Raw genomic sequence first — 19,968 nt, 5'->3', positions numbered from 1 at the left:
GTCCAAAATGACAAAATTATGTTCAGAATTAGTCTTAACCTGCCCACTATTACTCAAATATTCTACAAAGCAGCTAAAACATGTCCTAAATTACTCTAAAATGTCCACAAAGACAAAAACCAAATGAGAAATATATCCCAAATGACTTAAAATGTGTCCAAAGTTACTCAGAAATTGTATGAAATGCCAAACACTTGTCCTAAATGACTGTGAACATTTAGTCATTTTAGCCAAAAAATCCCTAAAATGACTCAAAATCTGTCCAAAACGACCAACAAATTACAAAAACGTGTTCAAAATGACAAGAAACAAGTTCTAAATCAATAGAAACATGTCCAAAGAGACAAAATTATGTTCAGAATTAGTCGGAACCTGCCCACTATTGGTCAAATATTCTACGAATCCTCCTGGAGAACATCCACCATCAGTTCAGAACCTGAAGCTCAACACTAACGGACCCAAAGAACACAAACATCTGAGTGACTCAACAAGAAGGTTCTAGAGTCAAAGTCTGGACTGAGATTCTGGTTCAGACCTGAAAGGACCCTTCATGATCCAAACAGGTTTGATTGAATTCAATCATGAAAATACTTCATTCTTAAGGAAGTAACCGTTAAGAGTACTACACAATACCTCTAGTACATGAGCAGAGAAGAGATTACTGACATGAACTCGTGTGTAGAGGCTTAAAGCTTTGAGTAAAGACCTGCTTTAACCTCCAGCTACCCATGAATCCGTCTGTAAAAACCAACCATCATCAGAAATCCTGACCTCAGCCCCAGAAACCTGCTAATGATCACAAACAGCTGATGACTTACAGATGAAGCCTCTCTGTAGACTTTAAGGTTCAGGATTCAGAGGATTGACGCTCCATGGTTCTCACTCTGACCACAGTACATGGAAAACAACTTCCTGGACAGCACTTCCTGTTTCAATTAACTCACTTCCTGTTTAGTGGGAGCAACAAACTGATCCAAAACATCAACCGAAAACCTCGAACTGAGAGCTTTTGGTTCAAATGTTTCGTTACAGTCAGAGTTTATAGCTCACCAAAACCTGAGAACACGTTTTCATTTTAAAAACACCTAAACTGGAGACTTGTGGAGAGACTGATGACCACTTTTCACCTTTACTGCTTTTCCTGCACAGTTTTTACTACAACTACCAACTTCCTGCTCCATTTCGAGTCTTTCATGACCATTTTTGTTTATCACTTGGGCATTTTGAACTGAATTATAAGTTATATTGGACATTTGTTGTGATTTGGGGCCAATTTTTGAGTCATTTTGGGCGATTTATTCATCATTCTGGACCAACTTGAGTCATACCAGACATGTTTTGAATCATTTTGTTCTGAATTTTAAGTTGTTTTGGACATTTGTTGTCATTTTGGGCCATTTTTTGAGTGATTTTGTACAAATTTTATGTAATTTTGGACAATCTTTTAGTCATCCTGGACAAATTCTAAGTCATCTTGAACATTTGTTTGTCAATTATGACCATTTTTAATCATTTTGGAACATTTTGATGCCTTCAAAACCATGTTTGTTTATTATTTTGGGCATTTTGAGTCATTTTGAACCAAATTCTAAGTTATTTTGGACATTTGTTGTGATTTTGGGCCATTTTTTTGAGTAATTTTAAACAATTTTATATAATTTTGGACAATCTTTTAGTAATCCTGGACATTTGTTTGTCAATTTTGACCCTATTTAATCATTCTGGACGCTGCTTGTAGCTGCTTACATTTTTAGGTGTAAACTGATCTGTCAACATTTTGGGAAATATGCGTTTTCACCCCTAAAGCAGCCATTTTGGTTCTTTGTAACATGAAAACAAAACATCTATGAGCTCCTTCAGAGGGCTTTAACCAACATACTGGCTGGACAAACTGAAATAAAGGTGATTAAGTGATTAAATTTGGGAAAATAAAGCTCTTCTTGGCAGTTAAAATGCATGAAATAACCAACCTGAGAAGAAATAACAGCTGGGTTGGAATTATTGGGTCACAGATAACGAACAGGCAGCGATATCTGGTTTTATTATTACATTATCTGGTTATATTATTATGGTATTATATTATCTGGCTAATATTCACCCTGAAAGCCACCAGTTCCAGAGTCTCCATCTCTATGATGAAGCAGGTGACATGATGAAGCAGCTGATGGTTAGCAGATGTTCCAGATGTTCCTTCAGGGGATGAAGAAGCAGGTTCATTAGAGACGATGGAAACAGCTTCTACCAAACTATGGGATGTACATTAAACAACATGGCAACCAGGACAACAAGCTGTAAACAACAACAGCAACAACAGCAACAGTAGATTCAGTTAGAACAACGAGTGAATCTGAATTCAAAGCAAAGAGTTTCTTCTCTCCTAGAACAGAATGATGAGGAGCAGCGCTGTGGAGAATGGTCTGACTGTGTTCACACTAATATGACTCAACAAAAAGGACCATCAAGGACTCAGAATGGTCCAAAATGATTTACAAAATACTCAAAACTGACAAACAAATGTTCAAGATGACTGAGAACTTAAGTCATTTTGAACCAAATTCTAAGTCATTGTGGACATTTGCTGTCATTTTAGGTCATTTTCTGAGTCATTTTGAACAACTTTATACAATTTTGGACAATCTTTTAGTCATCTTGGACATTTGTTTGTCAATTTTGACTGTTTTCAATTATTTTGGACCATTTCGAGTTCTATTTGTTTGTTATTTTGGGCATTTTTGAGTCATTTTGAACAACCTTAATATAATTATGGACAGCTATAGTGATTTTAGACAAATTTGAAATCATTCTGGGCAATTTATTCATCTTGGACCAACTTCAGTCATTTTGAACAAAATTCTAAGTTATCTTGGATATTTGTTTGTCAATTTGACCATTTTTAATAATTTTAGGACCATTTTGAGTCCTTTGTGACCATTTTGTTAATTATTTTGGACATTTTGAGTTATTTTGAACCGAAGTCTAAATTATTTTACATTTGTTGTCATTTTGGGCCATTTTGAACAACTATATATAATTTTGGACAATCTTTTAGTCATCTTGGACATTTGCTTGTCAATGTTGACAATTTTTAATCATTCTGGACCATTTTGAGTTCTTCATGACAATTTTCAGTCCTTTTAAACAACTTTTATGTAATGATGGACATTTGTAGTGATTTGAGACCAATTTTATGGCATTTTGGGCGATTTAATCATCATTCTATACCAATTTGAGTCATACCACATAAGTTTTTAGTCATTTTGAATTAAACTATAAATTATTTTGGACATTTGTTGTCATTTTAGGCCATTCTTTGAAACATTTTGAAGGACATTATAAAATTTTGGACAATCTTTTAGTCATTTTGGTCATTAGTTTGTCAATTTTGACTCTTCTTCACCATTCTGGACAATTTTGAGTCCTTCATGACAATATTTGTTTATCATTGTGGGCATTCTGAGTAATTTTTAACTCATTTTGAGCAACCTTTATATAATTCTGGACATTTGTAGTGATTTTAGACCAATTTTATGTCATGGGCGATTTATTCATCATTCTGGACGAACTTGAGTCATACTGGACAAGTTTTGAGTCATTTTGAACCAAATTCTAAGTCATCGTGAACATTTGTTGTCATTTTAGGCCATTTTTGACTCATTTCAACAACTTTATGTAATTTTGGACAATCTTTTAGTCAACTTGGACATTTGTTTGTCAGTTTTGACCATTTTTAATCATTCTGGACCATTTTGAGTCCTTTATTTTTGTTCATCCTTTTGGGCCTTTTGAGTCATTTTGAGTCATTTTGAACAACATTTTGAACAAATTTAGACAAATTTTACCACTTTGAGTCATACCGGACAAGTTTTAAGTCATTTTGAGGCAAATTACAAGTTATTTTGAACAATCTTTAAGGTTTCTTGGACAAATTCTAAGTCATCTTGAACATTTATTTGTCAATTTTGATTGTTTATAATCTTTCTGGACCATTTTGAGTCCTTTGTGATCATTCTTCAGTAATTCTGAACAACTTTGAAGTAATTATGGACATTTAAATTAAAGGATTTAATTGGATTTTATTTAGAATTTCTTTCAGTCATTGTTATTGATTTAGTTTGAACTTTTTGGTTTCTTCAAGCTAATTCACTGCTAATGTTTCCATTTTCTTACCATCATCTTGTGACTTGTGATGAATCTTTTATTTGGTCTTATTTCTTGAGACGTATTTTAAGGCAGTAAATTGTATTTTAAATGGAAACAGGACATCAGACCTGCATCCAGACCAGGTTAGGTGTCGGTTTTGTGCTTCGTTGTTCGTAGCTGCAGGAAGCCACGTCGCCACACGTGTGCAACCTTTAACCGATTCCTTCCACTGAAGGAAAAAGTGAACGAGAGCTGCTTTTTTTCTTGTTTTTTACGACATTAGTGTAAAGATCAAAGCTGTGGCGTCTTTATCGCGGCGCTCTGCAGGAATACGAGGCAGCGGGAGCCGACGGTCCAATGAGAAGCAGCTGTTCATAACGAGGTCTGGCCTCCTGAACACAGGACACATAAAGAGGAAGCACAATGCAGGCCTTCATCACCTCCATCATCATCATCATCATCATCATCATCATCAGGGGAAGACAACGGAGGAAACAACACAACACAAACTGTGCAGCCAGTGTGTGAATATGACAGAAACATGAGAGTTCACATTCGTTTGGAGGGATTTTAATTGGGACGGCTCCAGCGCCACCTGTAAAAAGGTGTTAAAGACTCGATGAAGAAGCCACACCTGCCGCACAAAATCACACACATGACGCATGGAAGTCTGACCGAGTGGAAAACTACAGCAGGATCTGGGAAAACTGCTCAGGAATCAGAGAGGAAACAACCGTTTAATTCAGACGATGAATGAAGGGAAGCTGTTAGTCGGGTTTTAATGAGTAGAAACAACAAAAAATGGCCACAAAGAGACACAAAACAATGACAAAGAGACGAAAGAGACACAAAGCAACCACAAAGAGACACAAAACAACGACAGAGACACAAAACCACCACAAAGAGACACCAAACCACCGCAAAGAGACACAAAACAACCACAAAGACACAAAACAACCACAAAGAGACGAAAGAGACACAAAGCAACCACAAAGAGACACAAAACAACGACAAAGAGACACAAAACCACCACAAAGAGACACAAAACAACCACAAAGAGACACAAAACAACGACAGAGACGAGACACAAAGCAACCACAAAGAGACACAAAACAATGACAAAGAGACAAAAGAGACACAAAGCAACCACAAAGAGACACAAAACAACGACAAAGAGACACAAAACCACCACAAAGAGACACAAAACCACCACAAAGACACAAAACAACCACAAAGAGACGAAAGAGACACAAAGCAACCACAAAGAGACACAAAACAACGACAAAGAGACACAAAACAACCACAAAGACACAAAACAACCACAAAGAGACGAAAGAGACACAAAGCAACCACAAAGAGACACAAAACAACGACAAAGAGACACAAAACCACCACAAAGAGACACAAAACAACCACAAAGAGACACAAAACAACGACAGAGACGAGACACAAAGCAACCACAAAGAGACACAAAACAATGACAAAGAGACGAAAGAGACACAAAGCAACCACAAAGAGACACAAAACAACGACAAAGAGACACAAAACCACCACAAAGAGACACAAAACCACCACAAAGACACAAAACAACCACAAAGAGACGAAAGAGACACAAAGCAACCACAAAGAGACACAAAACAACGACAAAGAGACACAAAACCACCACAAAGAGACACAAAACAACCACAAAGAGACACAAAACAACGACAGAGACGAGACACAAAGCAACCACAAAGAGACACAAAACAATGACAAAGAGACGAAAGAGACACAAAGCAACCACAAAGAGACACAAAACAACGACAAAGAGACACAAAACCACCACAAAGAGACACAAAACCACCACAAAGACACAAAACAACCACAAAGAGACGAAAGAGACACAAAGCAACCACAAAGAGACACAAAACAACGACAAAGAGACACAAAACCACCACAAAGAGACACAAAACAACCACAAAGAGACACAAAACAACGACAGAGACGAGACACAAAGCAACCACAAAGAGACACAAAACAATGACAAAGAGACGAAAGAGACACAAAGCAACCACAAAGAGACACAAAACAACGACAAAGAGACGAAAGAGACACAAAGCAACCACAAAGAGACACAAAACAACGACAAAGAGACACAAAACCACCACAAAGAGACACAAAACCACCACAAAGAGACACAAAACCACCACAAAGAGACACAAAACCACCACAAAGATACACAAAACGACCACAAAGAGACACAAAACAACCACAAAGACACACAAAATGATCACAGATTTTTTTTTGCCTTGTGTCTTGTTTTGTTTTGTTTTTTTTTGTCTAGTTTCTGCTGCTTTGTCTTATTTTTGTTTCGTGTCTTGTGTTTATCGTTTTGTGTCTCGTCTCTATTGTATTTGATATTGTGTGCCCCAGTTTTGTCATTTTGTGCCTTGTCGATGTTGTTTTTTTGGGTTATGTCTCATTTTGTCTTGTTTTTTTTATGTAGTTTGTGTTGCTTTATCTCATTTTTGTCTAGTTTTCTGCTTCACTTGTGTTGCTTTGTCACATTTTTTAAATTTTTTGCTGTCTTGTCTCTTTATTTTTGACGTTTTTGTGCTGTTTTCATCGTTCTGTGTCCAGAAATCCAGACAGAAATAAAAGTCTTTATGTCCTGCTGTTTTTTCACCTCCTGCAGGTTGAGAAGCTGCATCTAAGAAGAAGCTTCATGAACTCTGACAAACACAAACATCAGGTTCTTTCTGGATGTGTGGACGTGACATCTCTCACACCGACCAGAAACCAAAATATTCTCCTGCGACCGACAATTACAGCAGGTCTGGTTTGGCCGGCGTCACTCCGACATCAGAGCAGAACAAACACTTTGAGAAGAGCTGCTGTCGCTTCACCGTTAAACCTGAAGAACTCCGAGAGTTTCAGGTCCCAGCAGCCAGGAGTTCATCCCTGCTGGTACCTGAAGCTTTAACCTGCCCGCTAGCCTCCCCTCAGACAATCCTGGGCCTCCACTGTCTCCCTGTGGCCTCCGTTTGGCCGGGAACCACAGCCTGAACCACCCTTATGAAAGCCGTGGCAACATCTGCAGTCCAACCTCTGCTTTGGGTTTGTGTTTGTCACATTTAGGACGCTTACACAAGCCGAGGTCCTCCCAGTTCTCACTCAGGTGGAGTTATATCACAGATTATCAAACTACTAAAGTTTTCAGACACCCCTAACATTTTACACAATCTCAAATATTATCATGAAATATTAGTGGAGAAATCTTTTTTGTGTTTCTAAAGGTGCAGCTGCATTAGACAGACACAAACAAATACACCACAAAGAGACACAAAACAACCACAAAGAGACACAAAACAACCACAAAGAGACACAAACAACCACAAAGAGACACAAACAACCACAAAGAGACACAAACAACCACAAAGGACACAAAATAAAAATCTCTTCACAGTTGCCCAAAATTGCAAACAATTTTCCAAACTGACTAAGAACATGCTTAAAATGACAAAAAAAATTGTCCAAATACATTTGGTAATTGTCCCAAAACAACCAAAAATCTGTCAAAAATGTCTTAAAATACTAAAAACTGGGTCAATATTTACTTGGAAATTTACCCCAAGTGAAAAATTGAAATAATCATATTCGAATTATGTCCAAAATGGTTCAAAAAGTGTTTAAAACGACAAATATTCATCAAATATGACTCTTATATGTTTAAATTGTCTACTTCTGGTCTTTTGGAATCAATTTGTTGGTTGTTTTGTGTTTGTTGTAGGTCATTTTGCATCTGTTTTAGTTTCTGTGCATCTCTTATAGGTTGTTTTACACCCAGTTTAGGTCATTTTGTGTCTGTTTGTGGTCATTTTCATTTGGTAGTTTTGCACTTGTTTTTGTGCGTTTATGCTCGTTTCATGTTGTTTTTCATTGGTTTTAGGTTGTATTGCATGAGTTTTTGGTCGTTTACACCTGCCTTTTGTCATTTTTGCTTGTTTGCAGTCATTTTGCATCGTTTATAAAGTAGTTTTTCATGCGTTTTGGTCGTTTTTTTTCTAGTGGATTACGTTGCTGTGCATTCCAGGTTGCTTTAGGTCTATTTTTGGTCATTTTCATTGGTTTTAAGTTGTATTGTGCTTATTTTTGTGCTTTTACGCTTGTTTCAGGTCATTTTTCATTGGTTTTAGGCTTTTTTGCACAACTTTTTAGCCGTTTACACCTGCCTTTCATCATTTTTGCTTCTGTATGCAGTCATTTTGCATTCTTTATAAAGTAGTTTTTCTTGTGTTTTGGTAGTTTTTTTTTCTAGTAGATTAGGTTGCTGTGCTTTCCAGGTTGTTCTAAGTCTACTTTTGGTCATTTTCATTGGTTTTAGGTAGTTTTGCATGACTTCTTGGTTGTTTCTATCTGCCTTTTGTCATGTTTTGCATTTTGTTGGGGCTGTTTTGACTTTTCGTCATTGTTTTGCATCAGTATTAAGCAGATGAGCTGTAGGATGGAGGTGAACGTCCACAGCAGACAGTCTATCATCCGTTTCTGTCTCTCTGCCGCCACCTGCTGATGCATCAGTGAACTGAACACTAAATAAAACGGCTGGAACAGAAAGCACATCATTATGAAAAGACAAAAATGCGTTTTAAAGTTTTATTTCAACATCATTTCCGACTTCAATGATGAAAAAAAGAACTCAGTCTCCTCTTGTTTGACAACTTTTACTGTTTATTATAAGAAAACCAAACGGAGACATAAGAGAGTACAGAGTGAAATGATTTGGGACCAAAGAGCTCCCAATATATTAATATACACAGCTACAGGTGTATGTACAATAAAGGTCTGAAACAATGCTGAAGATGGAACAGTGTGGATGAAAAGCTGGAAAAAAAACAAACATTCCCCTTAAAAAACGTTCAAACCAACGGAGAAAGAAAAACCCAACACCTTCCCACGATAGCAAACGTCAGAAACAGCTCTTATAAATTCTGATAGATAATCAATTATCAATAACAATTATCACACCTAATCTGCATTCACACACTGAGATAGAATAGATCACTTAGACTGTACACTATCAAACTAAACGTCTCTCTGAAGGAACCACAACTAAATACACAGGCTCACTGTAGCAAAGGACTCTGGGAGATTGAGTTTAGTGGTTTCCTTCCGTCCTTTAATTACCGCTAAAAAAAACCTCATTAGTCACATCGTTTGGCACCGCAGAGCGACTCCAGTTAAACCACTTCAACCCCAACTGGCTCCCAGTGCTCCAAGGAATGTCGGAAACACTCGATCACAATCGCATTTTCTCTCGCAAACTCGCACGCACACTGTAAGATACAGTACAGATAACGAAACACAATGACAAAAACACGGAAAAATGCTCTCAGACGTCAACAACTTTGGTCCTTTTCCATTTGCACCATTTTCAACTGTTCTAAGGGAGGATTTAAGGAACTGAACGACATCGTCAAGAACAAGAATGTCAAAGAAGTTCCCCTCGACCTCCTCAGAAAAAGATGTTTAAACCAAATTTAGTGTTTAGTAGGAAGATAGTGCCTGGATGGACGTAAAACTGATCTGGTGTCAGTTTTTACCAGAACTTAAATGTGTTTATCTGCTGTACTGATGAAGTTTTGAGGCTCAGAAATGATGGAAAATATTCAAAAGCATCGGACAAAATTACAAAATGGCTCAAAAAACTTTAAAAAATGACAACAAAGTTGAACACCATTACCCAATAATTGTTGAAAATCACCCAAAAATGATTCAAAATTACTCAAAAATGTTTAAAATGGGGGCTGCACAGTGGTGTAGTGGTTAGCACTTTCACCTTGCAGCAAGAAGGTCCCTGGTTCGCGTCCCGGCTTTCCCGGGATCTTTCTGCATGGAGTTTGCATGTTCTCCCTGTGCATGCGTGGGTTTTCTCCGGGTACTCCGGCTTCCTCCTACAGTCCAAAAATATGCTGAGGTTAATTGATCATTCTAAATTGCCCGTAGGTGTGAATGTGAGAGTGATTGTTTGTCTCTGTATGTAGCCCTGTGACAGACTGGTGACCTGTCTAGGGTGTCCCCTGCCTTCACCTGAGTCAGCTGGGATAGACTCCAGCCCCCCCATGACCCTAGTGAGGATTAAGCAGTGTATAGATAATGGATGGATGGATGGATGGATGTTTAAAATGACACAAAAATTGGCAAAAAAAAAGGCTTAGAAATGATGGAAAATATTCAAAAGCATTGGACAAAATTACAACATTGTTCCAAAAAGGTTCAAAAACTGTCCTGTTATGTGTCTATCTGCTGTACTAACGAAGCTCTGAGGTTTAAAAATGTCTAAAATCATAAACAAAAACTCCAGATTCCTTAAAATCTGTCCAACATTATGAAAAAATGACTTGAGGCATGTTAAACTATTTTTGTGTCTATCTGCTGGACTGATGAAGTTCTGAGGCTCAGAAATGATGGGAAAAGTCCATAAAAAGTGAAAAATCTGGGGCCACCTCTATGGACTTCAAGGACCTGGAACATTTTAAGTGAGACTAAACTTAAAAACTGGAAGCAGGAAAGGAGAACGTCCCCTGGAGAAAGTTCTAGAGTAGACCTTTTGACAACTGTAGAAAGTTCTAGAGTAGACCTACTGACAACTGGAGAAAGTTCTAGAGTAGACCTACTGACAACTGTAGAAACTTCTAGAGTAGACCTACCAACATCTGGAGAAAGTTCTAGAGTAGACCTGCCTACAACTGGAGGAAGTTCTAGAGTAGATCTACCGATAACTGTCCAGTTGTCTGTAGGTCTACTCTAGAACTTTCTCCAGGGGACGTTCTCCTCTATGGACTTCAAGGACCTGGAACTCTGGAAATATTCACAGTGTGAAGGTAGAACTTTGATCATTAATAAGATGAAGAATAAACGGATTCTGAGGAAGTCGGGGGAGGAACTGACTGATTTTTCATGAAATGACCCAAAAGAAAAATGAATGTGTTTCACCACTTTGACATATTATCACACTATAAAGTTTCATGTGCAGTGAAGTTCATCTGTGCATCGTGTTGAAGTGCTTGGTGCCAAATGCTAAGTCTCATATTGTGTTATTTTTGTACTAATACCGCATTCCATGGCAACTACGAATGCAGAATTTCCAAACTCCAATGCGGATAAAAACCAAAGTAAACCAGGATAATCTCATTTTAGAAACCGTGAAACTAGTCAGCTTTCCACTGCAGGAACTTGGGGGAGGTTTGAGGTCACGTTTGGTGTTTCTTGTAGGATCCAACAGCTGCAACCACAATGTTAACTCAGAATTCACCAAAACCAGGACCAATAGTTGGAGATGTACCACTCCAAACTCAAAGATCAGGATCTGGGAACGATAGAGGAACAGGCTTTAACCTGAATCCAATCCTGTTTACCTCAACTGTCACACAGGTGTCTGAAATGGAAAACATCACTGTAGTCTGAGACAGATTCCTGTTATATATGTCACTGGATTGTGGGAATGCTAAAGTTCTAAAGTTCTGGTCGGAGGTCATTAACTGACACATAAGTCTTTGTCATGGCGCCCCTTTACCAGCGCAACCCCAACAATGCTCTCTGCTTGCCAACATGAACTTCCTGTAGTCTGAGTTTGCCTCCTCTGGTCGCTACAGTATAAAACTGTAAGAGGCTCCTAGCTTAGTGTTAGCATTAGCATCAGGTAGCTAGACTAACCGGACAGCTGTCAGACACCTTTTTACAACCTGATACTTCAGAGTTCATCAACACAACAGCAGGCAGGCGTGCTCGTTTTAGTTACCATCACAGGCGGTCAGCAAACATACCTGTAACTCCATCTCATAAAACAGTAAGAAGCTCCACCTGGTGGAACAACCAGGTACTACAGCTGATCTACGACACATTTACTGATGTCATGCAGAGAGTACAGGTTTTACACATCTATTGGAGCTTGTGGAACAAACCACAGTACATCCTACCATCTAATACTACATTTCAGACAGTGTCGTACCAGAGCTTTACAACAAGGTTCCTGAACACCTACCAAACATCGAAGAACTGATTAAATGAGCATACACATCAGACTGATTTTAATAGCTTTCATGAACCTAAAGTCTGTGTTTTCAAGGTAAATGCTGTTGGATTGCTACTCGATATCGGCAGATGCTAAATACCGATGACATGGACCAGATCAGGGGCAGAAAACTTGATTGGAACATCTCTACAAACAGTAGTTAATAGCCTTTACTCCAATAACTCCAACAGAGCAGGAAGTTGCACTTGTTTTATGGATCCTTACAGGTAGTCATGTAAATGCATCTCATTAAAAAGTAAATGGTGGCAGAAGAAGGTACTACAGCAGAAGCAAAGTGTAAACTACCTGACAAAACTTCAGTTCTATGAAAATGGAGGAAACAGAACAACGGAAGTTTGTTTTGTTGGACTACATGATGAATTTTACATTGTTGATGCGATGTTCCAGTGGAGAAGATCACTGGATGAAGACAACGAAACGCCACAGAAATGATTTCTTGACTTCTCAAACATGCCTGCCCACTACCTGGAGTGCGTACTACCCTTAAAAAGGTTGTACAGGGACGGTTCATGCAGTAAGAACATGTACAAAGGTTGGAGTTGCTCTCCAAGTTCCTGCAGTGGAACATGGCTAATTCACACTGCATATTCCGCAGGTTTATGATACTTTGGCATCAGATACTTGGTGAATTTCTCCTCTATCAGTACTGGTATTGTCAAGGTAACCCCAGCCTTCCTCCTGGTACCACTCATGCTACAAGGCACTTTGGAGAAAAGCTTCCACCACTTTCTCTTTGGCAACAAAAACGGCACTTATGTGGTTTCAATTCGCCTCCACTCCAGATTCTTTCCCACAGTTACCCACCGACTGGTTTCCAGTCTGTGAAGCACACAGGTTTCAACAACATTCATATCCACAAAAAATCACAAACACCAACAAAAGTGAAAATATCATAAAACAAGAAAAATAAAATAGAATAAAAATCTAAAATCCTACACTACGGTTTGACCCTAGCCCTAACTCCAGTGTGGGTTAATATAAGAATAACTGAGAGACACAGACACAGTGCTTTACAACAATATTAATATTAATAATAAAAACCACAGGGGCAGGAAAAACTACCAAGACTGAAACGTCCGTGCAGTTTTTGGCATCCAAAGAGTGGAGGAAAGTGAAGTTTAAGGCAACTTTCGGGACAAAGACGACTTTTTAAAAAGGTCTGACAAGAGATTTTTGGTAGAAATCTTTAGAAAGCTCAGAAATCTACAGACTGAAAGGTCTGATTCTCCTCTGAGATGACCAGCGTTTTCTTCCTCCAGCTCTCCGAACGGAAAGCAAACCGACCTCCTGACTCTATTCGTCCCCCCGCCATGATTCCAGTCCTCGGTGTTGTTGCATTTTCTAATAGCAATCCCATCGACGCCGAGGAGAACTGGACCGGTGCGACCCGGTGGATCACTGGCTGACGTGGGGCCTCAGGGCCTGGTAGAGTCCCTCGAAGGTCGGCCGGTCAGGGATGTCGCGACTCCAACATCGCATCATGAGCTCAAAGAGGGAAGGAGGGCAGAGCGGAGGGCCGTAGAGGAAGATCTGGTGGAGAGGTGGAGGTACGTAAATCAAGCGCACAGCAGACTAAATGTCAAAAACTATGACAAAAAATGAGGAGGTTAGAAATAGAGTGGTCTAACCCACCAACCACATATAGCGTTACAGTGGCGCTTTCAATGTTAGACCATTCTGGAAAACACAAAACTTTGAACCCGTTTTTCTCAAAAACTACAGAAAGTGGGTTTGACCACTCTGCTTCCAAACCCTTCAAGTAATAGAAAAACAACTAACTACACAGCTTAAGTCATTAAAGAAGCTAACAATGTGGCTAAGTCGTAGCTAACTACACAATGAAACTTAGGTAACAACATAGCCAAAGCCATGGAAAGAAGTGAACTACACAGCTGAAGTTATAGAAAGAAGCTAACTACACAGCTAAAGTAACTGAAAAACAGGTAATTACACAGTTAAAGTAATCGAAAACAGCTAACTACACAGCTAAATTAATACAAAAACAGCTAAATACACAGCTGTGGTCATAAAAAAATGCTAACTACACAGCTAATTTTTTTAAAAAGCTAACTGCACACTTAAAGCTATAGGTAGAAGCTATGTACACAGCTAAAGTTACAGAAAGAAGCTACCAATGCAGCTAAAGTTATAGAAAGAAGCTAATTACATAGCAGAAGTTATATAAAGAAGCTAACTACATAGCTGAAGCCTCAGAAAGAAGCTAACTTGCAGCTAAATCTATAGAAAGAAGCTAACTACTCAGGTAAAGCAACTGAAAAACAGCCAATTATACAGCTCAAGTTATACAAAGAAGCTCTCTATACAGCTAAAGTAATACAAAAACAGCTAAATATACAGCTATGGTCAGAAAAACATGCTAGCTACACAGGTAAAAAACACACACACAGAGACACACACATGCACACAGCAAAAAAAAATAAGCAAAATAGACTTTAAAGTTGCTCATAAACAAAACCCAACAAAATCCAGAGTATTAAATGCAGCAGACGAGGTGCGCTCGTTTTATAGACCGTTAATGGTGGTCACCAAACATTCCTGTAATTCCGTCTGGTGGAACAACCAGCTAATATCTTAATAATTTTTAATTTCCCCAAAACATACATAAAGTGTTGCTGATGTGAAATGCTGAGTGACTTTGTCATCCTGACGGTTTCCAAAATAACTGGAACTTAACCCTTGAAGATAATTTTACCAGTTACTAACAGGATCAACCAAAAGATTAGTTTGAATCAATTTCAAAGACACCACAGCTGTCCTGTTAGTCAGAAAAATGAGAAAAGTTGAGGATAATGTCTGACTTCCAGTTGTCTTCCAGTGACCCTTCAGATTGATCTTGGTTTCCATCTCTGCTGTAGGTGAATAAATCTGGTACAACAATGACCCAACAGCTCCCCCCTGTGGGGGAACGGCAGCCTGATAAAAGTCTGCATGTTTAGTTGGGCTACAAACAGGTTCCATGTGGTACTAAAACGATTCCACGCCTGTTCAAAATGAGCATTAAAGTGTCCAGAATCACGGAGGAAGAATAAACCCGACGGGTGCGTTTGATTGGCCTCACCTGTCTGCCCTGGTTCCTGAAGAACTCGCCAGTGTTCTCTATGACCTGTTCGTCAGACAGCAGGCTGTATGGCTGCTCCTTACACAGAGTGAAGATCTCCCACAGGGTGACTCCAAACGCCCAGACGTCGCTGGCCGTGGTGAACTTCCCCTGCAGAGAAGCAGCGCAAGTTTAAGTTTAGTCTCCGGAAACCGTCTCTACATCGACAAGGTGTGTTTTTGATGTCAAAGACCGTTCAGCAAAGATGATATTTAGTGTTTAGGAGGTCTTACCATCAGACTATGCATACATCCATCAAAAAAAGTCTTGACTGTCCTGCACAAACTTGAGATAAATCTGTTTATTTAAGGCAAACACTAAAAACTGAATGATTGGACAAGAATATTTTTAGAAACGCTGTCACAATATTGGTAAAACACTCGATTTAGCCTGCACCTCTCTGGAAACAACATGAACGAGGAGAGAGAACTCAGAGATGTCTTCTGTCAAATCTTTGCTTATTTATTTTACAAAATCTGTAATCATCGTGTGCAACCAGCATCTACAAGTGTTACCAGCACTCGAAAAAAATGGTAAATGCTACAGATATTTAACTATTTACATGTTTGTTTCTGAACTTGTCTCCTATTGGCTCTATGTAAACACTGCCTGCAGGTCAGTCGAAAACTGAAAGCAGCGAGGACAAAACTGCCGCAGAGTTTTGGGGTTCAGGGGGTTAAATACCACTTTAATATACAGAGAATACTAAAGTGGTCTTCTGTAACAGTATACTGAAGAGCAAGTTGTTGGAGGATACATCCAGCATGGTGAAATACTGAATCTTTCTAGACATAATTTGCAGAGTAATGTGAAAAATGCTTTGTAGAGGTTGTAAAATGTAAATAGTTGACTATCTATCCATTATTTCCACATTGTTAACACTTGAGGGCACTTGGAAGCAGTTTTTTGTATTTTTGCAAAATAAACAATCAAAGCAATTGAACATTTTTCAGTTTTTTATGATTCATGGTTGTATATTTGCAACACACTGCATGAAAGACTGGCATGGCAAATAGGTTCTCCCATTTTTGTAGAAGACGACATTTACAGGAAACCTGTTCCACCTCCAAAGAAATGCTGATCGATTTTCAAAAAAATCCACCCGCCCCAAAAGCCACTTTCATTAATGGTACAGCTGTGGAGACTGTAAGCCAGGACAAGTACTTGGGCACCATCTTGGATGACAAACTGACTTTTGAGGCCAACATGGACTATATCTGCAAAAAAGCCAACCAGAGACTGCTTTTTTAAGGAAGTTGAGGAGGGCTTTTAATGTTGACAGTTCACTTTTAAAAATGTTTTTTTTAATCTTTTATTGAGTCAATCCTAACTTTTGCAGTGATTTGCTGGTATAGGAAGCTTAGCATCACTAATAATTGGCTGGGGAGCATTGTCAAACTTTGCCAAAAAACCACTGACACTAGCCTGCAGCAGCTTGACAATGTTTATCAAGCAAGAGCCATTCAGACGGCAAACGTCATCTTGGCCGACCCACATCACCCTCTGAATGCTGACTTTCGACTTTCGCCATCTGTAAAGAGGCATACCTTCCCTAAGAGGGCCAAATCAAACAGATACCTCAGATCATTTGTTCCCTCAGCTGTAGGGTTTCTGAATAAGCTTTAGGCCTGTGTCCTTGCAATGTAGGCTACATATATGGTCATAACTCACCTGATGATATATATTTTTTATATCTATGATTCTATATATTGTACTGTACTGTTTTGTGGTATGAATTTCGTTGTCAACTGCTGTTGCAAATCAAATTGTCCAAATTGGGACAATAAAGACTTTCAAATCTAATCTCTAATACGTCAGCAGACTCATCTTGGAATTTTTGATGGAAAACCACCTTTTGGTTTTACTTTGAGGCCTCTATCATCAACAGGAGGAAGTGTCAGAGAACAACAGGTGACAAACATCAAGTGTAAGTCATATACTTTAGTCCTATCTTGGTCCAACTTCGTCCCTCTCACCAGTAAGATGCTCTCCCAGGCCATCCACCGGATCGGCAGCACCGCCCGGCCTTGGATTCGGTAGTAGTCGCTGCTGTACAGGTTCCTGCTCATCCCAAAGTCGGCAATCTTGATGGTGAGGCGTCGATCCAGGAGGCAGTTCCTGGTGGCCAAGTCTCGGTGGACAAAGTTCAGGGACGCCAGGTACTTCATCCCCGACGAGATCTGCACCGACATGTGGAGGAGGTCGGACAGACTGTGCAGGAACAGGAAGAGGTAAGTGAAGGGAAAACAACAATAGAGGCCTGTAGAAACGGTGTTTGCGAAGGTACTAACCTGACTGAAGGGATGTTGTTGGCGTAGGTCAGCGTGCTCTCAATCTCCCGCTGCGACAGGAACATGTTGAGGTCTCCGTTCTCCATGTACTCGGTCACCATGCACAGCGGGTCAGACGAAACGCAAACGCACAGCAGCCGGATGATGTTGGGGTCGTTCAGCCGAGACATGATTTTAATTTCCTTCAGGAAGTCATTCCTAATAAACGGACACATGAAGGAAGAGGAAGTGCTTTCAGGTTTGTTCTAGGAATGTTGGGACCGATCAAGGCAATCGCCAAAGGCACAAATCGAAAAACAAAACTTGGGATACTGGACATTTGTCATCTGGCCAGAGGTCCACAAATACATTCAATATACATGCTACTGGGATATAGAAACACTATCCTAGTTCATCCTTGCTTGATTTCATTATCCGCACTGGCCAGATGTCATTAAGTAGGTACAGAGGTCTTTGTTATGACCCCTTTACGAGGTACAACGTGTTTGGGATGAGCTAGATTTCCATCTACAAGTGTTCAGAGCAGTGGCACAAAAAGACACATGAAGGGACATGAGACGCTTTCAGGTCTGCTCTTGGGAATCAGGATCAATCAAGGGAATCAGTACCAGTACAAACTGAAAAACAAAACTAAGTATACTGGACATGTATCCTGCATTTGCGAAGCTATAATAAGCCACAGACATATGCGCTAGGCCACAAAAACATTCAATATACATGCTACTGGAATATAGAAACACTATCCTAGTTCATCCTGGCTTGATGTCATTATCCACGCTGGCCAGAGGTCATTAGGTGTCACAGAAGTCTTTGTCATGGTGCCCCTTTATTTATTAGATAAACCTCCAGTAAAGCAGCACCTGGCATAGAGTTCATTAAATAGATAAAACTAAAAAAACAGACATGTTGATAAGCAGTAGGTGTTCTAGATTTTATAACTATTATTAATTAAAAGTCATCTAGAAAACATATATTGATAATCAGTACCTGGCCTGGACTTTATTCATATTAATTAAACATAGATATATTATTAATCAGTACCTGGCCTGGCTGGTTGCGTCGGCTCTCAGCTGTTTAACCGCCACCAGCACCGAGTGTCCGTCTCGGTCCGGCAGCGGCGATCCTTCCCCAAGGAATTCTGGGAGTCCCTCCGCCTCGCACAGGTGGACCTTAAAACAGAACCAGAGGAACCAGTGAGTGTTTTTGTTCTGGTTGCTGGACTTTCTGTCGCTTTCTTTTCCCGCCCCTTTACCTCTCCGAACTGCCCCTCCCCCAGCTTTTCCCTGAAGATCAGCTGTTGCCGCGGGAACTCGGCAGCGGAGATGTCCTTCCTGGTGAGCGAGTCAACGGTGAGGGCGGGGACGGCGTACATGTTGCTGCCAGTGACGCCCTGCAGACGCACAATGTCCGTCTCGGCATAGTGCGGCGCGTTGCTATGGAAACACTGGTGCGGCGTGCACTGGGTGACATCCGGCTCGGCGTAGCCTCCACCACACGCTGCAGGACAGAAATAATTCATATTTAACACTAACATAATCACAAAAACACTCAAATATAAGCACCAATACGATCTCCTTTCCTTGCAGCTGTTAGCTGACATCATCCCGAATTCTCCTACGGGTTGAAGCAGGTTGCCACCTTTGGTCCCTGTTTCCCTTTTACCTCCTCTTTTGACTCTCTACTCTGGTCGAGGTTAGATTTAGTCTATTATGATGTGACTAAGCAGAATAGTTGTCTCCATATTGATCTGTAATCTAAATCTGACCTCCTCCCAACTAAAATATATACCCAAAGATCAGAGAAAAAGATCAGTCCTCAGAACTGATGCTGGCTTTGCTTGCATGTCCTGCTGCTCTGTCGGTGTCGCTTCTCCTGATATCGTTAAATCTTCCTCTCAACTGAAGTCGTCTGAGTCTCCAGTGTGTCTCTCAGAGTCTGCCTCCTCATTCTCTCGACATCGCTGAACTTCCACAACAAATGCTGCATTCAGACTTCTGTTAAAGTTAAAATGGAGAAGTCTTTGTCACGGTGTCCCTTCGCTAGCTAAACAATCAAAGTGATCTCTGCCTGCCAGCATGGAAATCAATGAAAAAAAAACCAAAAATATCTGGGGTTTTGAAGGCTTTTACCAAAGATATGTGGCCCATTTGCCGATATGAGCATTGTTTACGTAGCAAAGGGCCACCATGACAAAGACATCTATGACTCCTAATGACCTCCAACCAGCACTTAGATATGAAATTAGGCCGCGATGGACTGGGGTAGTGTTTCTACATCCCATTATCATGGTTATTGGCTGCCTTTTGTGGCCCATTCCATAGGCCTGGTGGTTTAACAGCAACGTCAAT

The 19,968-nt window shown here is 39.8% G+C and overlaps 1 protein-coding gene across 2 annotated transcripts in view; it reads right to left on the bottom strand.

Moving 5' to 3' along the window:
• Positions 1-8,826: 8,826 nt before the first annotated feature.
• Positions 8,827-19,968, bottom strand: part of ddr2l (discoidin domain receptor family, member 2, like) — a 46,677-nt gene continuing 35,535 nt past the window's right edge. For both annotated transcript variants that reach the window (XM_055011352.1, XM_055011353.1), the window contains 6 exons: positions 18,873-19,117; positions 18,662-18,789; positions 17,621-17,818; positions 17,306-17,540; positions 15,291-15,440; positions 8,827-13,741 (listed from right to left, as the gene is read on the bottom strand). In XM_055011352.1, the coding sequence (XP_054867327.1) occupies positions 13,607-13,741; positions 15,291-15,440; positions 17,306-17,540; positions 17,621-17,818; positions 18,662-18,789; positions 18,873-19,117 (1,091 nt within the window). In that variant the 3' untranslated portion in view covers positions 8,827-13,606. The remainder of the gene's footprint in view (positions 13,742-15,290; positions 15,441-17,305; positions 17,541-17,620; positions 17,819-18,661; positions 18,790-18,872; positions 19,118-19,968) is intronic.

This window comes from Amphiprion ocellaris, chromosome 6 (genome assembly GCF_022539595.1).
Source record: "Amphiprion ocellaris isolate individual 3 ecotype Okinawa chromosome 6, ASM2253959v1, whole genome shotgun sequence".
In the NCBI taxonomy this organism is placed as follows: Eukaryota; Metazoa; Chordata; class Actinopteri; family Pomacentridae; genus Amphiprion; species Amphiprion ocellaris.
This window is presented reverse-complemented; position numbering and strand designations above follow the sequence as displayed.